At 31.9% G+C, this 17,632-nt stretch overlaps 2 protein-coding genes and 1 non-coding gene across 9 annotated transcripts; 2 read left to right on the top strand and 1 right to left on the bottom strand.

The window, feature by feature from the left end:
- The first annotated feature begins 1,820 nt into the window (after nt 1-1,820).
- On the top strand, nt 1,821-1,894 carry TRNAI-AAU (transfer RNA isoleucine (anticodon AAU)). Its single transcript has one exon. It is a non-coding gene; the product is annotated as a tRNA-Ile (tRNA).
- A 6,152-nt stretch (nt 1,895-8,046) lies between these two features.
- LOC107432542 (tubby-like F-box protein 7) lies at nt 8,047-12,402 on the top strand. Of its 2 annotated transcripts, XR_001582715.3 has the most exons (5): nt 8,047-8,497; nt 9,467-9,554; nt 10,274-10,403; nt 11,384-12,023; nt 12,178-12,402. XR_001582715.3 is itself a non-coding variant. In XM_016043698.3 (4 exons), the coding sequence occupies exons 1-4, from the start codon at nt 8,144-8,146 to the stop codon at nt 11,961-11,963; spliced, it is 1,152 nt and encodes a 383-aa protein (XP_015899184.3). In that variant the 5' UTR covers nt 8,047-8,143; the 3' UTR covers nt 11,964-12,402. The 2 variants fall into 2 exon arrangements, 1 of the variants encoding a protein (XP_015899184.3); XM_016043698.3 differs by having other exon boundaries at nt 11,384-12,402.
- A 707-nt stretch (nt 12,403-13,109) lies between these two features.
- Nucleotides 13,110-17,307, bottom strand: LOC107432541 (uncharacterized). 6 transcript variants are annotated; one of them, XR_009634799.1, is made up of 6 exons: nt 16,340-17,307; nt 16,093-16,245; nt 14,711-15,319; nt 14,475-14,633; nt 13,787-13,872; nt 13,110-13,642 (listed from the first exon to the last, which is right to left on the bottom strand). XR_009634799.1 is itself a non-coding variant. In XM_048465068.2 (4 exons), exons 1-4 carry the CDS (start codon nt 17,213-17,215, stop codon nt 14,550-14,552), a joined length of 1,722 nt encoding a protein of 573 aa, XP_048321025.2. In that variant the 5' UTR covers nt 17,216-17,307; the 3' UTR covers nt 14,056-14,549. The 6 variants fall into 6 exon arrangements, 1 of the variants encoding a protein (XP_048321025.2); XR_009634800.1 differs by having other exon boundaries at nt 13,110-13,403; XR_009634796.1 differs by having other exon boundaries at nt 13,110-13,872.
- Nucleotides 17,308-17,632: the final 325 nt, after the last annotated feature.

Raw genomic sequence — 17,632 nt, 5'->3', positions numbered from 1 at the left:
TCTGGATCATCTGTAAAGAAGATTCTTTTGATTTTAAACCATATGCTATATTTTTATTCAATAACACTATATACTATATTATATATTTATATTTCTGTCATCAATTGAGTAGTCGCCAACTTTGATCAGTCGTGCACTCTTAAAAGAACTTATAAAATAATATTAGTTCTTCTACCTTATCTACATTGAAAAAAATTTGCAGTGCTCCTGGGACCCCTAGAAAGGAGCTCAGCTACATGCATTCATCTCTTTGGTTTGAAAGTCATGTGGTCAAAAAGCATTAAAGGAGCTGGTTCGATTTGCCTAATTATTTTATGTTAATCCATTTTGGATAACGATTTTGTTTTGTTTTGTTTTTTTTTTTTTTTTGGTGGATTGAAAAAAAAAAGGTTTCCTATATCAAGAAGGGTACTTCGATGATTCAATCTTAATTACATTATATGATTGTCGTGTAGCAATTTATTGTTTAATATATGGTGGGGAATAATATTGACAAAGACTGCTGTGTAAAAGCTACGTGTTTATGCAAAAACTCGTTATTTTTTTCCTTTTAAGATAAAGGCAATAAAGTTTATATTTGGAGTTATAATAAAACAAAGGGACTTAAACTAAGAACATCCATATTTCATTAATGAAATGTTGTTTTCCAATTTAAATAGTATCAAGTGGTTATAAAATACCCCAATTTGCACGCCTTTATTGTAACGTTTTAGATGTAATAATATAAAAATACCCCTAGATAAGGAAATAAACTAGATGGTTTATTTGTCTTTGGTCAATAACTTATATTACTTTTTGGTTATTTTGCCGGGTATTATTGATGAATATTGGGAGCAAAATATCATCAAAATCTGGGGGTATGGTTGTGCATAGTTGACTGGTAGTACACGTAGAGGTTTCAGGAATTCAGCAGCCGGAAGGAAATGCAAAGACTCAAATAGATGATGAACATGATCCCTTTAAGCTTTTGACTGGGTGGGAGGTCTGTCTTGTCTGCGTTTAATTGTGCTGTCTAGCTGTATCTTTGAATATCTCTCGAAGGATTTCTTTTCTGGATAACCTTCACTTTTTTTTCTTTTTTTATTTTTTTTTTTAGGAAAAGACAAGTAAAGCCAATGATTGCATTTTCTTTGAATTTGTAATTTTTAATGCCTAAGATTACAAGTACAAAGTTAAAAAATAATGACAAACTGACGAAACTTCCGAGACCAAAACCTGCCTTCATTGTATGAGCCTCTGATGATTTCCGAATTTTAGCTACCAGAGAAAATTAGCTAAAATTTCACTAACTAAACCAAGCAAAATTGCAAAATCGACTTTGATCGATAGTGTTAAGTGGTATATACTTTAACTCAGTTTTGGAACTTTAATATTTGATTCGAACTGTTAAACAAATCCATATAAATCAAAAGGTTTGTTAATTAATACTAGTCATGAAAGTGTCATACACCCTTGTGACAGATAACCTTGGTTTACATGTTATGAAATGTATGTGTATATATAGAGCAGATACTTGTTTTTGAGATTATAACTATCTCTTTTGTCAAGGGTAAAAAGGAGAATGAGTTATAATGCTTCTTTAGTGACAGTAATCTTCTTTTTTTAGCTGTATTGTTTGTTTATTACAGAGATACTTTTCTCGCTTGATTAGCAAAAAAAAAAAGGGAAAACAAGAAAAGGTACGTACTTTTTCAGCCTCTTGAAATAATAGAAGCAAAAAAACATTGACTCCTAATACATACAGGTTTTGCAATTTTAAAATCTTAGAATATGTGTTTGATAAAAGTTGTTATATTTACTTGGTTCTCAAAGGTCACAAAGGCCTATTAGCTCAGTTGGTTAGAGCGTCGTGCTAATAACGCGAAGGTCGCAGGTTCGAGACCTGCATGGGCCAAATGATTTCATTCTATCTTGAAATACTGTTTGTTTTTGGGTTTTTCTTCCCAAATGCATATGGCAAGCAAATGCTTCAGAAACTTCTGCAAAGCTACGGCATAAACAAAGAAAAAATAATAATACTAAACAAAAAAAAAAAAAAAAAGTAAAAGTTTTGCATTTTATCAATATAATGTTTTCAAAATGAGACCAGATTAAAAATATCCAGATGGACCTCCATATCCAAAAGTTGCCTAAATGTATTTAGAGATCGAAACTATTTGAATACTTAATGCCTGAATCAAGTAATAGAAGTGCCATAATAGATTCGAAATTCTAAATTGTCAAATATCCTTTATTTTAAAAAAAAAAACCAATTAAAAATATTTTTATTTTTTATTTTGAAAACAATGTTAAAAAAAAAAAAAAAAGGGTTAAACATATCTTAAATATTTGAAAATAAAGATAAACCTGGACTTTAGACCACCGCATACCTTATGGTAATGCTGGATCACCACAAATTATGTAGTTGACTGGTCGCATCCTTATAGTATCATACTTACCATGCCCAACTATACTTCACGACTTTTTTTGGTGAATAATGCTTTCATGGTCTTCCTTGCTGCAGCGTTATTTGTTTTACCGAGTCAATGAAAAAGTACATCTCAGAAAAAAGAAAAAAAGAAAAAAAAGTCAGAGAAAAAGTATATTGGTAAGGCTCAGTTGTAAGAAACACCATATTTCATTTCATAGTTTTTTGTTATCGTTTAAGGAAGGATTTGTTCTTTTTTTCTATGATCCAAGTTTGAATGATTTTATAATCGAGTCAAGCTTAAAAGTACTATTTTTGTTTTTAATATTGAAAATGATATTCAAACTTGGATTATTGTTTTTTTTTAAATAGTTTTTATCATTTTTTTTTTTTGTAATATAGTTTTTACCACTTGGACCTTATAAGTTCTCAGTATTATAGATTTGTAAATACAAATACTTTGCATGTGCGTATATATATATATGTATATATATGAAATATATATATATATTCATTAACTTTAAGTTTGTAAATCGATTGCCTGTGTGCTCAATCATAAAAGACTATTTAAACAAATATTTTAAGAGACAAGAGAAATAAAGAATATTTTAAGAGACATATCATATTGTAAGGCCATCTAATATTAAGTTGTGTATTTGATTATGACTGAAATAATACTACAAATCTTAAGTATTAAACATAAAAAAAAAACGATTACTTCAACGAATTTAGGAACTATTATATGAAATGGCTGCAATTCATCTTCAATGAAAAATCATTTTGAATTCATCTTCAATAAAACAATTGCTGCAATTCTTCGAAAGTGCCAACCAAATAAAAAAAATTGTGCAACCTAAAAAACAAAAAAAAAAAAAATGCCAAAGAAAAGTAGCGTAATTTGTTAATAGAACAAGTTGCTGAAGCTAATAGGGTTCTAATCATTATCCTACCAAGATAAAGCTCTCTCAAACTCCCTATTACTGCTTATTAAAACTTCAATTTGCATAAAAGAATCTGAAAGCATTGAATATTTTGCAAGAATATCAACTTTATTTAAACTTTTTAGTTCGACAAAGGTATATTATGGTACCTTGAGTAAAAAGCTTTCTTTTTTTTTTTTCCTCACTTTAATCAACCTCACTTTATGAAGAAAGTTCAAAACAGCTTCCTCCTTAATTAAAATGATCATATTGGCTGGTGAAAAGACATCATGCCCATCTTTATGTTTAATTTGCTAACTTTTCATAATGCTAGTATATCAATACCAAACCAACAAATTTACCAACTATGAAATTTATATCTAATAGTGTCAAATATGTCACTATAGAGATAATCTAGTAGCTTATGTTACTAATTTTTTAAATAATAATCCTAATTTTGAATTTTCCAACCTTGATATATACAAATACAATAAAATAAATAGTGCCAAATATTCAAGAAAAAATATATACCTTGGAAATTGTTTCAACCAATTGTCAATTTAAACATAACAGTAACTTCATCATCTAGGCACCTCTACATAGCAATGACCAAACCCCCTCAACTATATACATTGCACGCATGAGTCAGCATCATGCAGACTCCAAATGAATCCCTTTTTTATTTTTTATTTATTTTTTTCTTTGGCATGAAAATTCCAATTTGTTTAAATTATAAGCAACTATATCCAATTTTATAAAAAGCAAATAAAAACCAATAAGATTGAAAGGTAGGTACTAATTGTATATCATTGCCCTCTTGGTTGGGTAAGCGCAATCACTAATTTCCTACAAAAACATACACCAACATCAAAAGCAATAAATCCACGGAAGTTTTAGGATCTGGCGATCTGGCATTTTATTTTTGCTTAAAATTCATATTATATAATTTAATGAAAATGTTTTTTTTTCTTTTTTTTATTTCTTATATCAGGGTGGTGGAACATATTGACATGATTGTAAGCTGAAATTAATTTCAACGAAAAGAAAAATAGAAAGTCAAAGAAACCCATTTACTTATAATTAATAATACCAAATACATGAGAAATTTCATGTACAACAAGTAACCAAAAAAGGATAATTTCACCTAAAGTAAACAATACCCAAAAGATACGTTGAAATTAATTGATCTATATTTAAAAGAACAAATTAATTTAAATTTAATTAATACCTAATTATATAAATAATATATTTTTATAACTATTTTTTTTTTCATTTTATTTTTATGATAACAGACTGGGTTTCCCGTGGATTTTTTAGAGGCAACCTTACGTGATTTGATGCAAGAAATTGGGATTATTCCTCTCTTTTTTGTATCCTCATTACAAGTTAAAAACCTCCCATCCATCCCCAATCGATCACATCCTTCTTGCAATTTTTTATTTTTGTCATGTTTTCGTTAGTTTTTATATTTTTAAAAAAGTTAAAATGATTATATCAAACAATAATAATATTAAAATGAAGCAGTCCAGAATAAATTCTGCAGTTCGTTCTGCCCTCCCCAAAAAATAAAAAATAAAAAAAAAAAACCCAAAAACCAAAAACCAAAAATAATAATAATAATAAATAATAAATAATAAAATGAAGCGTAGGTGGTGTAGTAGTACATATAGCCACGTCTGGTCGCCGGTGGACTCGGGGGTTCAACGGTCGACTTCGGGGGCATAAAGACTTCGGGGGTTTTATTAGTTATTATTATTTCTTATTAACTTTCCGTGAGTGTGTATATACATAGAGAAAAAAATAAATAAATAAATTATGGGTGGAGCGGAACCCACCTCTTAACTTCGTTATTTGTTGGAACCTTTATTGACAAATTTATTTTGCTCCGTGACTGAAATGGCGAAAAATTCTACTATTCTAGAAGGATTTTCTTTTCTTTTCTTTTTTTCAAGGATTGTCTCAAAAAAAAAAAAAAAAAGTCTCTTCATATATATATATTTTTTAAATAAATAAATGTCTCTTCATATATGTATGTGTATAATAAAGATCTTTTGGAATAGTTCAATTAATAATAATTTTTAAAATTTAAATTTGAAATTTGATGATGACAAATTTAATCAAAATACATAAATATATTGTATAAAATTTTTAAAATATCCAAAATCACTCTTAAACGGATTCTCAAAAAGAAAATATACATACCGCGTTAGATGCCACCGAGAAAGATATAATGAACAATCCTCAATGGCAAGGAAAGAAAGAAGGAAACAGGCAATAAATAAATACGATTATTGACTTTTTTCTTTGTTCCCGTTGAAACCTATGTAAATATGAAAAATTTGTTTGATTATTACATGTAACTTGCATTTCGAAAATAATCAGTAAATAAGTACTGTTATTTACTTTATACCCTTTCTTGATAATTATAAAAAAAACTAAGTAATTTACACATAATTGGAAATAGAGGGCTTGAATTATGAATTTTTTTCACAGAAAATGCTTTCTAGGGAGACAAACTATATTTTTTATTTTATTGAAAAATGAAAAGAAAAATTTTAATAAGTATCTATTTGATATAGCTGATAAAAATAAAATTTTTATCTATATAATTTTATATAATAAATTTTTTTTAAAAAAAATTTATTAAAAAATTAATGAATATGTGATTGTAATAAAATAGATATATTAAATGCTTATTATCATATAAACTAAAAAACTAATTTTTTTAGAAAAGTTTAAAATTTGAATTTCTCTTAAATAATTTAAAAAATTATTTTTTTAATCAATAAATGATTGTATATTTTTACCAAACATTTTTTTTATATATAAAAAAGCTTTTCATATATAAAAATGAGATCTAAAATATTCTCACTTAACAAAATTAAACACTTGATTAAGAGAAAGAGAATTCACCAAACTTAATTAAGAAAGGTATTCGCGTAATTATCTCGTTTTATTAATGACCAAGCTTATATGTCCTTTTTTTTCTTTTCTTTTTTTTTTTTTTAAGTAAATCTAGCTTTTATAGGTCATGGTTTTACCAACTACTTCCAATATGTATTTAATATTTAAATAAAATGAAATATAAAATTTATACATGGGGTATGGAAATTGGAATCGAAAACACAATTCCCATCTTAGCCCCAATGCACGTTTTTTTGGGCCAGTTTCCTACCCTGTTCTCTGTCAATTATAGGCCAGGTCTGAATGGGCGTTTTAGTAGTTTACCAACTCTAACGCGGAGATTGCCTTTTTCGTTTTTGGGTACATGACCTTTTCCCCCCAAAAAATAAAAAAATAAAATCCATCAACCAAAGAAAAAAATGTCATTCAAAGTGGACTTCATCCAAAATATGACGTCAAGAAGAAAAATTTGCATGCAAGCGCGGTTATCATTTTATCTTTTATCATTGTCCGTTAATTCCGTGACATGAAAGTTCAATATTACAATAACCTTTAATTCTACATAAATGTTGGAAACTAAACATTTGAACTTTACAAAATATTTATGAAATATATGCTTGTATATGGTCTGTTGCACTATATTCATCTATACATTTTATTATATATAAGATTTTTTTCAACGTTGAAAGATACATCTTTATTAATAAAATTCTCCAATATCAAAAATAAAAATGGTTATATATATATACATGGCTTTCTGTTCGCTTTAGACATCATATTAATTTTTATGAAAAAACAGAAAAAACAAAATGGCAAATACAAAAACTATAATTATATTTCCATTTGTGTCTTGAGTCTTGATTTAGTTTTTATTTTTTGGGAATAATCATCAACATTGAGAATAAAAGTTATTATATATATATAGATACCTGGTTTTCTGTTTTCTATGGATATGGTATTGATTTTTATGAAGGAAAAAAAATGGTAAATACCATGTAATTGTATTTCCATTTATGGACTCTCAATTTAATTATTATTTTTTTTTCGAAATTAGTTATTTCTTTTTTGTAAATAACATTTTTAAATTATAAATTATGCCATAATATCAAATGAGCATTCCGTTACAATGTTTCTTCATGGACTTCCGACCCTCATATTATCAAAACTGTAGTGTCACTTATACAAAATAAAAATAAAAAAAATTATGTAACATCAATAATTATCTATAGTTGGCAGAACTTTAAACATATTTAAAAATAATATTGCTTAAGTAGAAAGTAAATAAAAAATTTAAAGAAATTTCTTTAATTGTTTAAATTTATTTTTGATGTGATAGCCAATATATATATAATTTTGAGGAATATAATTAATTTTGATAATTGGGAAAGTTGTTGTAAGTTGGGAAGTTAATCATGAGGTTGGGGTGTCCAAAATCGAAACTGGATATAATTGTCAAACGCCAAAGAACGGTCAAAAAAGAGTACGAAAGAGAGGAAGCCGAGGGTAATTTCGTAAATTCAACAACAAATAAAAGTACACTATATAACTGAAACAATATAAACATCGCTAAGTTAAAACAGTCTTTTGCGCTTTAATATGCAAGACCCAGTCAAACACTACCCAAAAAAAAAAAAAACAAAAAAAAAAAAACAAAACACCACAACCTGACACTAAACTCACTGTCACCGCCAATTACGAAAATTTCAACACGGTCGCCCGTACACCAAATTCATTGGTCCTTTTTTATTGCTCCCTCACAGCTGTGTCACTTTACCACTGTCGCTTTCGATTTTCATTTTCATCATCGATCATTTTTTCTCTCTTCGCTCCTCCTGAAACTCTCTCTCTCTCTCTCTCTCTCTTTATTTCTTCATCTTTGTGATGAGAGAGTGGAAACCCTAAAAAAAAAGCCATGTCTTTGAGAAAGGTCTTTAGGTCTCGGAAATTCTCCAAATCGTTCAGGGAACTGAAAGAGCAGGACGAAGATCAGCAAGGACGTGGACGACGGATCGTCCTCGGCAACTCGGCCGAGTTGGATCCGGCCGCCGCCGACGGCGGTGATTCGTCGGCGTCATGGTCCACCATGCTTCCGGAGCTCCTTGGGGAAATCATTCAGCGAGTGGAGGCTAGCGAGAACCAATGGCCTAACCGCCGAAACGTTGTCGCTTGCGCTTGTGTCTGTAAGCGGTGGAGGGAGATTACTAAGGAGATCGTTCGCTCTCCTTCCCATGGTGGCAAAATTACTTTTCCTTCTTGCCTTAAGCAGGTCTCGCCTTGGAAATATCAATTTTCCTTTTCACCCCACCCTTTTTTTTCCCAAAATTTTTGTTTGAGCTCGAATCTTTATGTCTATTTTGATTTAGGTAATGCGTAGATCATTTGTGATTGTTGGGAAATTTTCATTGCATTTGGAATCATATGCATTGTTTGTTTCTTTGAAATAGTTAAATTAGGATATGTTTATTGTAGTGCTTGGGTTTTTAATATCGTATAAAAATTGAATTTTGGGAACTGATTTTAATTTATCTCTATGAAAATGATGAATTATAAAATACTGCGGAGTTAAAAAAACTCTCCCTTTAGGTCGACTTTAGTGAATTGGTATTTCACATTGTTTTGTGATCTGAGAGTGCTTTCTCGGCAGATTCTAATATTACTCTTTTTTTTTTTTTTTTTGGGTTAATATATATATATATATATATATATATATATATTTTTTTATAACTATTGGTCTATTGCATATGATTTATGTGTTTTCAGAAACGCACTGCATGTAGCTTTGAGCCAATTATCATATTCCATTTTAATTGAATTGAAAATTGGTTCTGGCGATCAGAATGTGGCGATCCAAAATCAATACATGTTAAAAACAAGTTGTGAAAATTTCCATATGGTCTATCTATTGAGATATGCTTACTGTTGAGAATAACAAACTTTTCATGACCTGGATATTTTCATCAATAGATTGTTATGGTGATCATTGTGTTAAACCAGGGTAAATGCTTAATGTTGTGAACAATTAACTTTTATTTTTTTCTGCATTGGAAATATTTTTTGTTCTCATGGAATGTATGGAACATAAAATCTTGTAATTTTGCTGTTTGTTCTTGTGATGCTTCATTTTGGTCACCAGTTAGATGATGAGATAGAAATTTGGTTAGTTAGATGTTCTACGTTTGTTTGTGACTTTCATAATTTACTATTGAATTTATTACTGTTTTTATGCTTAGTGCAGGCTGGACCGCGTGACAGTCCTTATCAATGCCTTATAAAACGGAACAAGAAGGCCTCAACGTTTTACCTATATCTTGCCCTTACGCCATGTGAGTAAATATTGTTGAATTGGTTTTCTGACAGGCGGGTGAACTGGGTTGACTTTGATTGCCTTTTATTTTCTCCTATTCTACAAACTAGAATTTTGACTCTTTTCCCTTTCCGGGGTCAGAGTTTATTTTGATTTGGTCAAATTTGACCAATGCCATATGTTATAGGAGAAACCTGTCTGATTTTTTGGTCTTGCTTTTACATTGATTTTGGCCCTGTTTTGCATAGCTTTTGAGAAGCCAGAAGCTACTTTTAAGATTCAAAAGTTGCTTCTAGGAGTGTTTAATGGTATTTTTGGGCTGATATATATATATATATATATATTTTTCCCCTTCCTATATGAATAAAGTGACTTGACTAGTAAGGCTGTTTATTTCCTGTTCCATGATTTGTGTTCTATGTCAAGGATATTGTCTCTTTTTTGTTTCATTTTGAATAGGAGTAAAATGTGAAGGTGCAATAATTTAATGCTGTATGATTCTTTGTGAATAACTTATAATAAAGTAAAGCTCTTATTAAACTTTATGATTTCTACAGTGACAACTGTAATTTAAATATTTTGGCTTAGTTTGCACACTATTCTTATTGCAGTTTAAGCCTTTTTTACTTTATTTATTATTATTATTTTTTGTGGTGTGTCTGTGTGGCCCTTGACATCTTGCATGGTGTAGATTGTTGAAGTTTTTGCTGATTTAAGTTTTTGATTCCCTCCTACCAGCATTCACGGACAAAGGAAAGTTCCTCTTAGCAGCACGGAAATATAGGCATGGTGCTCACACGGAGTATATAATATCGCTTGCTACTGATGACATATCACAAGGAAGTAATGCTTATGTTGGAAAGTTAAGGTAAGAAATTTTATTAAGAAAGTTAAGGTAAGATTCTTTTGTGATGTAGTTCTCTTGTATTTAACATGCTTATGTTTGCACTGAATTTATTTCCTTTCCCCCACTCCCCAAACACTCCACATCTTCTGGCTAAAGTTACCTTTGTTGCCATATGAGATTCTAAGAATATTTAGTTCTTATAAGCTTGGTTGACACCTTATCTTCATCTTGTATAGTGCAGAAATAATTTCATATGATATTCAAAATGCAAAGTAGTTCACTGCTAAAACAAAATGCAAATTAGTTTGCATGTCAATATTTATTTTGTAAGTAGTTCATTTGTTGATTTGAGTTCATGTTGAAACTTTAACTACAAAAACTACCATTATTTAACATGGTTCTGCTTGGTTTTTGTGTTTCTTTGATTGTTCCGAGTCTTTCATAGAAATTTCTGTTGCATATAGTTACCAGCTGATGATTACCCGGTATGTCATAATTTATTGATATTAAAGAATAAATGAAACAGTGAGCTTGGATGTGCCCTAGGCAGAAAGTACTTGCAATTATAGTTTCTATCTATTCCTGCATCTTGAAAAGTAGCTTGGGCATGAAAACTTGTTGAAATGTCTTATTATTGGAAATCACTTGCATAAAAGCTATATATTTCTAAAGTAACTGTCAAATCTAGATGGTAACTGGACATTGCTGTAAAAGAAACCAAACTATTCTTTCATAATCTAGATGCGTCTTACACTCATAGAATAGTTTGGTTTCTTTTACAGCAATGTCCAGTCAAATCAGGAGAAATAGAAGGAATGGCAAGGCCTAATAAATTGGAAGAAGCTGGAGATTTCTCTTTTGTTTTCCAGTGCTTAAAAGCGCAACCTTAATTTGTCATCTATTAATTGTTTTCCTTTCTAGAATTCATTACTTGAGAACAAATTTGACATTCTGTTCGTAATTTTTATTGCCATTCTTATTTTATCCAAAACCTTTTGCAGCTCGGATTTCCTTGGAACCAATTTTACAATCTATGATAGCCTGCCACCACACAGTGGTGCCAAGCCGGCTATCAATAGAGCCTGCCGCCGATTTGCAAGCAAACAAATAAGCCCCCAAGTTCCAGCAGGCAACTTTGAGGTTGGGAGGGTCTCTTACAAGTTTAACCTTTTGAAATCAAGAGGTCCAAGAAGGATGGTTTGCTCACTGAATTGCCCATGGTCTGGTGAAACAGACCTTGAGAAATCCCCAGAGGACTCCAAGATGATGAAGAAACCCGATTATGCTGCCTCTGGCTGCACCGTTTTGAGGAACAAAGCTCCAAGGTGGCATGAGCACTTGCAGTGCTGGTGTCTAAATTTCCATGGTCGGGTTACAGTGGCGTCAGTGAAGAATTTTCAACTGGTAGCAACAATCGACCAAAGCCAGCCGGGAGGGAAGGGAGATGAGGAAACAGTTCTCCTCCAGTTTGGAAAAGTGGCAGAAGATACTTTTACCATGGATTATAGGCAGCCTTTATCAGCCTTCCAGGCATTTGCAATTTGCCTCACCAGCTTCGGCACCAAACTGGCTTGCGAGTAAATATCTGTTGCTGTTGTTATGTTTATTTAAGAACTGGTTCGTGTGGGATGATATTTCCGTGTAAGTTCTCTTCTACAGCACTAAAGTTAATCTCTTTTTTTTTTTGTTTTTTTCTTGGTTGAAATTTCCTACGGTTTGGTTGGAGGAGGTGTATGATGTAAATGTTGCTATTTGTATGATTATGGCATGCCTTAATTGTTGACATTATTGGTAGATAACAATTATACTGAGGGCAAGCTGTGGGGTTGGTGGTTTTCGTTCTTCTTGTAAATTTGCAAATAACTACAAGGACGTGGATTCCAGGTTCAAACTTCAAAGTTAGATTTCTAGTCATTAAATTATTAGAATGGCATGCAAGTTGTAGTTTCTTCCTCTGTTTCTCCATTTTTGTTGGTGTAAATTAACTTTTAAGTCTCTGTTACTTAACATCTTTCTCTTATCAATTTTGCCTTGTGTATCATCATTTGCTAAGATGTTATTACATGCTGAGACTACTCAAGGATTTTCTTTTCTTCTTATGAAGAGGCCCTTAGGGTTAAAATTTGAGGGGATTTTTCATAATTTTTATTTTCTTTATTTTTTGAGTGTAAAAAGAAATGCTTAAAAGGAAATTATTGTCTTTAACTAGCAATTGTAAATGCGACTTTGAAATGAAGGGTATTACAATTTAAATGTGCAGTTAAAAGTGAAAATGCTAGCAAGAACATTATTGGTTAAATATATAAAGAATTGAAAAACATTTTGTAATATTAGCACTGTGTATGACCACGATGTTTTGAAATGAAAGTTTGTTTTGGAAACAAAATAATAACATTAAAACCAAAAAAAAGAAAAAAAAAGAAAAAAAGAAACAGAAAAGAACTGTTGCGAAAATAATAGCTGAGCAAAGTTATTGAAGTGTGAGAAAGGCGAATTAACATTTTCTACGTAAAAACAAAGTTGTATGTTTGTATTTTATAATCCGTAAAAAACAGAAATGAGGATGATTGGATGAATTTCAATCTTTTAAGACGGTAGGGTCTTTCAAAAAGAAATACTTCTTTTTCAAGAATACGAAAAAGGTTAGTCAATAATCAACATCATATATTTTTCATATATAAGAAAGCATGTAGATTTTAATTAAACTCCGAGTATACTAAGGTAATATAAATAAACCACTTATAAAAACAATTTAGAATAAGAAAATTATAACATTAGCAACTCTCTTTCATGTTCAGTTTCCTCGCAGCTTTACACAAAGGGCTCACTCAAGTTGGTGATGGTGATCCGTTGAATAAGGAAAATAGATGCTAGAAAGAACACAATAGACATTCTCATGTTCGGCATGTTTGCGCAGATAAACAGATACAGAGAAGTTGAGCAGGTTTGAGTTCAGAAAACTTCTTATCCTTTCGAGCTTTCATTGAGAGTTTTGATTAGTTCAGTTTTGAATCCATCAATCTGTTTATAAATACCCAAAAAAACGAAAGAAGAAAACTTAAAATGATTAAACCCAACAGCCATATTCAACAGTTTCACCTTTTAAATGAGGCAAAAATGAAGCAAAGCAAGTAGGACCTAATAACCTTATGCAAGAGGTTAGTACACCGAGTATTTCAGGAGTTGCTAGTCAAGACACAGCAAGTTTCTGATGCTAAAAATGTTTTAAGCTAAATTCATACATAGCTCATGGAATACTTCTGATTCATAAGAAAAAAGCAAAAATAAATTCATCATCTACTCCGAACATAATCAGAAAGGAAAGAAGTACAAGAAAACAAAACAAGAGAAGGCAAAGGATGAAAATTTGTTTGAATGGAAAAGAAGGATAAAGCTGTATTTACAAGTTCCAAGCGAGTCTTTGTTTCTTCATTAAGTTTCCTTGCATTCAAAGAAAGTGCCACTGGAGGCAGCTTTGTGCAACCATTTACTGCATTTGATAAACAATATAAGCATCATAACATAAAGAAACTACAAGCTTCTCAAAATCAGTGAACTGCTTATGCAGTGGGCATCATAAGAAAACTGCAGTCCTAAACAACTTCAAGAACTTTTATGTTAGGTCCTAAATAAAAACTCTAGCCCCTTGTTTGGATTGGATTCTAACAGCAAAAATATAAAGTTCTTTGAATGATTCTCCTTCAATGAACATTTGAACATATTGAGATTCATAAACACTACCGGTCGATCTACCTATGAAGCATTAAGAAATTATCTACGAAGCAATTCACATTTTTCCAACATCAAATAGTCACCCTGTAACTTGTCTAGCTTTGCCATGGATTGACCAGGTAAGCTAGAACTAACATGCAAATCACAAACTATTAATGTGCCATCATAATGATGAACATCACAATCCTTTAAACTACATCGCTATTTTCTCAGTTCAAGTCTTCTCCAGCAAAACATATACCATCTTTACAACAGCTGGAATCTTCCTAAGGTTCACCCTGCATGGTCAATTAAAGCCAGTTCATACAGTTCAGGAATATCTATAAAATATTTGCATACATAACATACAAGAATTGTTACCTGCAGCTCACGAGCTTTTGATGGTCATTATTCTAATGAATGGATATCAGACTCCTCCTTTAAAGCTAATTCATGTTAGTCATGATTACCACCAGTCAAATTGTTTTCTGAAGATTGTAAACAATCTTTACAAGTGTCTGACTTTTCCTTAAATTCACCCTGCATTGTTAAATGAAGCTAGGTGATAATTCTGCAATAACTTTAACATCTACACATCACATGCAAGAAATAGCTACCTGCAAGTTGTCTGACTTAGCCAAAGATGGACCAAGAGACTTTCCTTCCAACATGGATGTTGAAACCCGATTAATATCCCAACCAAGTACCTTACAAATAATCTGTCCGTAAGCCCTATGAGCTAGCTTCTTTTTTGTCTTTGATATTGCAGTTGAATGCTGCACAAGAGCAACACAACCTGTGAACCTCTTCCAGATTTTCTTCCTTATCCCAGCACAAACTAGACAATAAAACTCCCCACTTTCATAATTGTTCTCATAAAAACTCCTCAAGTTGTGATCTTCCGTAAATACCCTCAAAAAGAACTTCAACTCATCGCAATCCTCCGATGCATCTTCACCCTTTAAATTGTAATCGTCCTCCTCTTGACTCTCAAATTCATCACTGTCCGACTCAGAATTACTTGCCAAGAAATCTTGACAAGTTTTCAAGGCCTTCTGCTGCAACCGTATGGCAGCAAACCTTGACTGATCTTCAGCTAATACTGAACTTGTTGCAGAAGCTGAATGAGGCGTCAAAGTAGGCCATTCTAACACTGCTGACGGGGAATCCTCATTGGGCTTTTCACACAGCCATTCAGAAGTAGAGACTAGAGATTTGTTAGATACCTGCATTTATTTTTACTTTTAACTGTATGGTCGAAAGAATTATAGGCCATGGAAATGCCCAAAAGCTTTAAAACATGTTTGAAGAAAAAGTCATGCGAAAATAGGCTAATTAAAGAAGCGAGCAGAAAAGATCCTCTTGCAAAGATTACGTGTGTTCAAGCTTTTTCTCAATTTTGTGTACATCTCCTGCTGCTTATAACTTATCAAGTAGCACCTGTACAATATTATTGCAGGTGGGTAAAAGATGTGTTGCAATTATCATTCCTTATCAGTGCACAGTTTTTAAGAGTTGGGAAAAAGTGTGGTAAGATTTGGAAGGAAGAAAGTAATGTGGACTTATTCATTTAATACGAAAGACTTCACCTGCCAAATTACCCTTGGATTTAACCTTAGAGGTAGATACTCCCGAAAAATTTAAATATCAATTTTATGATTTATTTATTTATTAAAAGCAATAAGATCGTCAATTCTTTATTTCTCATTCTTCATCCATAGATTCTTGGCACTTCCATGAGTTACCGAAAGTAACAAATGGAGGATACTGGGTAACCATTCTTAAGCAAATTCTATGAAAGCAACAAACTTAACATCACAAAAGCAATGAGTATGCCATACAAGGCAGAAAAGTAGAAAACCAAATATAGCCAATAACTGTCTCATCCTATTTAGTGTTTGAAAACCTGAGTTTCTTCGCATCTTTATGTCAAAATGAGCCACACAAACACACACACATAGATATACATATATATACATAAAATAATGATAAAACTAACCTCACAAGTCAATAATTTCTCACCACCATTCTGTTGACCATCACATTCAACTTCCTCAGCTGTTTCACTATCCTTAACATTCAAAGTTACTGCATTGTCAGCAACACCACCAGAATCATCTCCAATTTTACCAGCATTTGCCTCTGCTTCATCCTGTAATATTCATAACCCAAAATATTCCATTTACATAAAACTGGAAAAAAATAATCATAAATCAAAGGAATACAAAAAAGAACTGCAAAATTACTTGTATCTCCACTGCCTTGGCCAAACTGCGACCTAGAGGTTCATCCTTTGCAACAATCATTGGAAGCCGATCAATATCCCAACCCATAACCTTACAAATAACCTTTCCAAAAGTTCTATGAGCCCTTTTTTTTCCTGTCTTGGATATAGTAATAGAATGCTGAAGAAGCCCATGGCAACCCTTAATGATCTTCTTCTTAGAATTCTTCTTCTCTAGCCCACTACAAACTAAGCAAACAAACTCACCACCCTCAGAATTCTCCTCATAATAAGTCCTCAGCTCATTGTTCTCCACAAACAATCTCAGAAAGAAATCAAAATTTTCTTTTTCACCATCATCACCATCACCATCATCATCATCATCATCAAGCCAATATTCATCCCCTTCTCTGCTCCATTCATCTTCATCTTCATCATCATCAATGTCTGAATCGTCGTCGTTCCGGGAGAAGAATTCCCGGCAAGTATCCAAAGCCGTGTACTGCAATTGAAACTGGGAATGCCTCGCTTGCTCTTCGGCTGACATGGGGCGGGTGGAGGGAACCGAAATGGGCTTCATTGCCGGCCACCCAGATGAGGTTCCCGGTGCGCTGTCTTGGATAGGAGTCGGACACGGCCATTGGGATTGGGTGGTGGTGGTAGTGGAGGAATCGGGTTGTGGGTCGGAATTCAATGGCTTTTTCTTGGGTCTCTCGCTCCACTGACCTCTGACCCTCTTCCCGTTGGTGGTGTTTGTGAAAGTGTGTGCGTTTGCGTATGTGTTTGTGCTAGTGGCTGTGTTCGTGTTTGTGTTTGAGTTTGTGGGTGGTCCTTGATGCCAAAGATAATGGAGGTAGATCACTTCGGCTCTGAGTCTCTGCTCGTCGTAGGGATCCATCAGGGTTTGTTGGTTGGGCTGTTGGCCAAAAAACCCAAAAAATAAAAAAAACAGACAAGATTTTGGAATTTGGATGCTTTTTTTTTTTTTTTTTTTTTTTTCACTTGTGCATTTTGTGATGGAGAAAAGTGACTTTTGGTTTAATTTTTAATTAATTTCAGTGTATATTATTAAAAATATTTATTGAAGTAAAATAAAATAGCTTTCAGAAAGCTAATCTCTTCCAACACAAGCTATTGAATTGAGAATCATTCTCCTATGATATGGTTTTACTATTAAAACCTTTAATATTACTTTTAAATTGATTCAATTAAGATTTAAAATTGTAATATTAAATTACATAAATCTAGTATCATTATCCACATTATTATTATTATTATTGGCATTATATATCAATAAAATTTGTCATATTACCTT

This window comes from Ziziphus jujuba, chromosome 11, assembly GCF_031755915.1.
Source record: "Ziziphus jujuba cultivar Dongzao chromosome 11, ASM3175591v1".
NCBI lineage: Eukaryota > Viridiplantae > Streptophyta > Magnoliopsida > Rosales > Rhamnaceae > Ziziphus > Ziziphus jujuba.
This window is presented reverse-complemented; position numbering and strand designations above follow the sequence as displayed.